Here is a 2,697-nt window from a genome sequence, read left to right on the forward strand (position 1 = left end):
TCCGAAGATTCGAATGTGGTCATATTTGGGATGACGGAGATAGAGGGCAAAAGCGGGTGTTTGAAAATTTAGGCGCGTGGTAGGTAAAATGTTGTGTAGGTAGGCTGCGGTGTGAAGAGCCTCGACCCAAAATGTGGGCGGGAGGTGAGCATGGACCAAAAGTGCTCTTATGATGTCATTTAGGCGGCGGAGCATGCGTTCCGACCGACCATTTTGCTGAGAAGTTTGAGGGCAAGAGAACCGAAATAGGAGACCATTTTGATCGGAAAATGTTTTAAAGTTATTATTATCGAATTCTCCGCCAAGGTCACACTGAAAGGTTTTAATGGGTAAGTGAAACTGGGTTTGTATAAGTTTGTGAAATTTTGTAAAGGTGGTGTATGTATCGGATTTGTATTTAAGTGGGTAGACCCAAACATAGTGTGTAAAGTTGTCGACCAAAACCATATAATATTTATAACCTGAGTTGCTGATGACAGGTGATGTCCACAAGTCACAATGAATAATATCAAATGGTTTAAAAGTTCTAGAAACCGAATCCATAAATGGTAATCGTTTACTGTTTGCAATTTGACAAGATGAAAAAATAGATGTAGCAACAGTTTTATTAAAAGAAATATTAAAAGTGTGTTGCAGATGATCTAACACGTTCGCTCCGGGATGTTCGAGGCGATCATGCCATGGTGAAGTAGTAGTGGAGGAATGTAAGCCAAATTCAGGCTTGGTGAAGGAGTATAAATCTCCAGTGCTATTGTGGCGGGAAAGGAGTCGTCCATCCTTGAGGTCCCTCAAAGAAAAATCAAAAGGATCAAAATCAACGGAAACTTGATTATCAATAGTAATTTTACGTACAGATAACAAATTTTTAATAACACTTGGGGCATGGACAATGTTGTTAAGGGTGTATGTTTTGTTAGGGAGGGTGAGTATGCCATTACCGGAACCCATAACGGGTAAACGTTGACCATTACCAACAAATATAGGGCTTGGAGGTAATAAAGATGGGGTTAGAATAGTACCAGGATCGGATGAGATGTGGGCGAAGGCCCCGGTATCCATGTTCCACTGAGGATCATAATAGTTTAAGCTTAGAGTGGAGAGTGCAACTCCAAAGTCGGTGGGGCAGAGAGCATTTCCGGGGTAGTGATCGAATCCTGGAGGAGGTTGCGAGTTGGGTTTCTGGGCTAAATGGGCCTGCTGGGGAGAAGGGTGTTGGGCCAAAAACTGTTAGGGATAGGAAGATGGGTGAGAGGGGTACGGTGTGGGTGGAGGGGTCCAGGAAGGTTGTGGTGGGTAGTTGTAGTTGGGGTGTTGGGTGTGGTTGGGCTGTTGGTATTGGGCCGGTGGGTGAGGAGGGTGGCCCGTAGGGTTTTAAGGGGATTGGGATCTCCAAGAGTTGGATGTAGGGTGAGCATTAGGGGCAGGAGGCCTGGAAGTTCCACATTGTCTTCCCCCCCCCCCCCCCCGAGAAGATTGGCCACGACCCTTGGCGGCTTTAGCCGGGTCATAGTTTCGACCTCGATATCCGTTGGGGTAGGGAGATCGTACCGGGTCAGACTGAGCAGGTCCATTGGTGTGCACCAGAGCCGTGTCACGAGTGGTGTTTGATATTGCTTTGTGTCTATCAAGTTCGTCTTATAGTATGCCTCTAGCAGTGATCCAAGTGGGTTTTTTTTCGTTTATGATGGCTGCAATTGTGTCAAATTCGACCAGTAGGCCGCAGATCATTTGGATGACGAGGCGACTTTCAGACACCGGCTGATCAACATCTGCCAACTGTTCAGCCAGGTATCGTAGTGTTTGACAATATTCATCGAATGAGGCGCAAGAACTAAGGGTGGTGTAGGTAAATTTGGTTTCAAGGGTGACGGATCGGGCTTGCTTATTGTTGAGGAAGATTTCTTGAATCTTTGTCCAGGCGGCTCTAGCCGTGATTTCTATGTCGAGTACCCGTGCAAGTAGTACATCGGATAATGTGCTGTAGATCCATTGCAAAATGAGTGCATCAATTTCAGACCATACAAAGAATGTTGGGTCGATTTTTGCGGGTGCGTCAGTGCCATCGATATGATGAAGAACTTTGTAGGCACGGGCGTGGAGCTTGAAGAGCTTTACCCAGGCAGAATATTTGACTTTCTTTCCATCAAGAGTGCGAATTTTGTTGTTGATGTTGGTGACGGTATAGGCAGGGTGCAAGGGTTGTTTGTCAGTATGTGGAGTATTGGTGGAGGAGGAGGAACTGTCGGTTCCGGTCATGGCTGCCGGCAGAAAATTTTTTTAGGGTTTGGGAGGTTTGGCTTTGATACCATGAAAGATAATGGAGTGACTGAATTGTTTTGATTGATTCGCTAACAGCCGATTACAATAGAATAAATAGCACTAGGATCCTCAATTGACTCCTATAATTGAGGATCAATATTATGACCAAATCAAACCAAATAATGTAAAGATAATATTTCCTCTAATACTCAACACATTGAAGCACACTCAACACATTGAAGCACACGCATATCAAATTCAATAGGGAAATTTGCATTAAACACTTCCAAACAATCACATTATGCCACACTTACTGTTAGTATCCTTTAAACATGGACTATTAGTTCTTGCCTGTTCGTAGTAGAATTCTTTTAAGTCAAACAGGTCGTTAGTGCGTGTGCATTTCAAGCATATTTCATATTGTAGTAAGACTTGGTT

At 44.2% G+C, this 2,697-nt stretch overlaps 1 protein-coding gene across 1 annotated transcript; it reads right to left on the reverse strand.

The window, feature by feature from the left end:
- Positions 1–1,635: 1,635 nt before the first annotated feature.
- On the reverse strand, positions 1,636–2,256 carry LOC143629945 (uncharacterized). The gene has a single exon (XM_077099088.1). It carries the CDS (start codon positions 2,254–2,256, stop codon positions 1,636–1,638), a length of 621 nt encoding a protein of 206 aa, XP_076955203.1.
- Between the last annotated feature and the right edge of the window lie 441 nt (positions 2,257–2,697).

The sequence above is a fragment of the Bidens hawaiensis genome, unplaced genomic scaffold (genome assembly GCF_021521415.1).
Source record: "Bidens hawaiensis isolate Kalapana, Puna unplaced genomic scaffold, B.hawaiensis_p1.1 tig00005498_1, whole genome shotgun sequence".
NCBI lineage: Eukaryota > Viridiplantae > Streptophyta > Magnoliopsida > Asterales > Asteraceae > Bidens > Bidens hawaiensis.

Excerpts from the sequence above, each read along its gene's own strand:
- LOC143629945 (XM_077099088.1), bottom strand. The coding sequence starts at position 2,256 with ATGACCGGAACCGACAGTTCCTCCTCCTCCACCAATACTCCACATACT.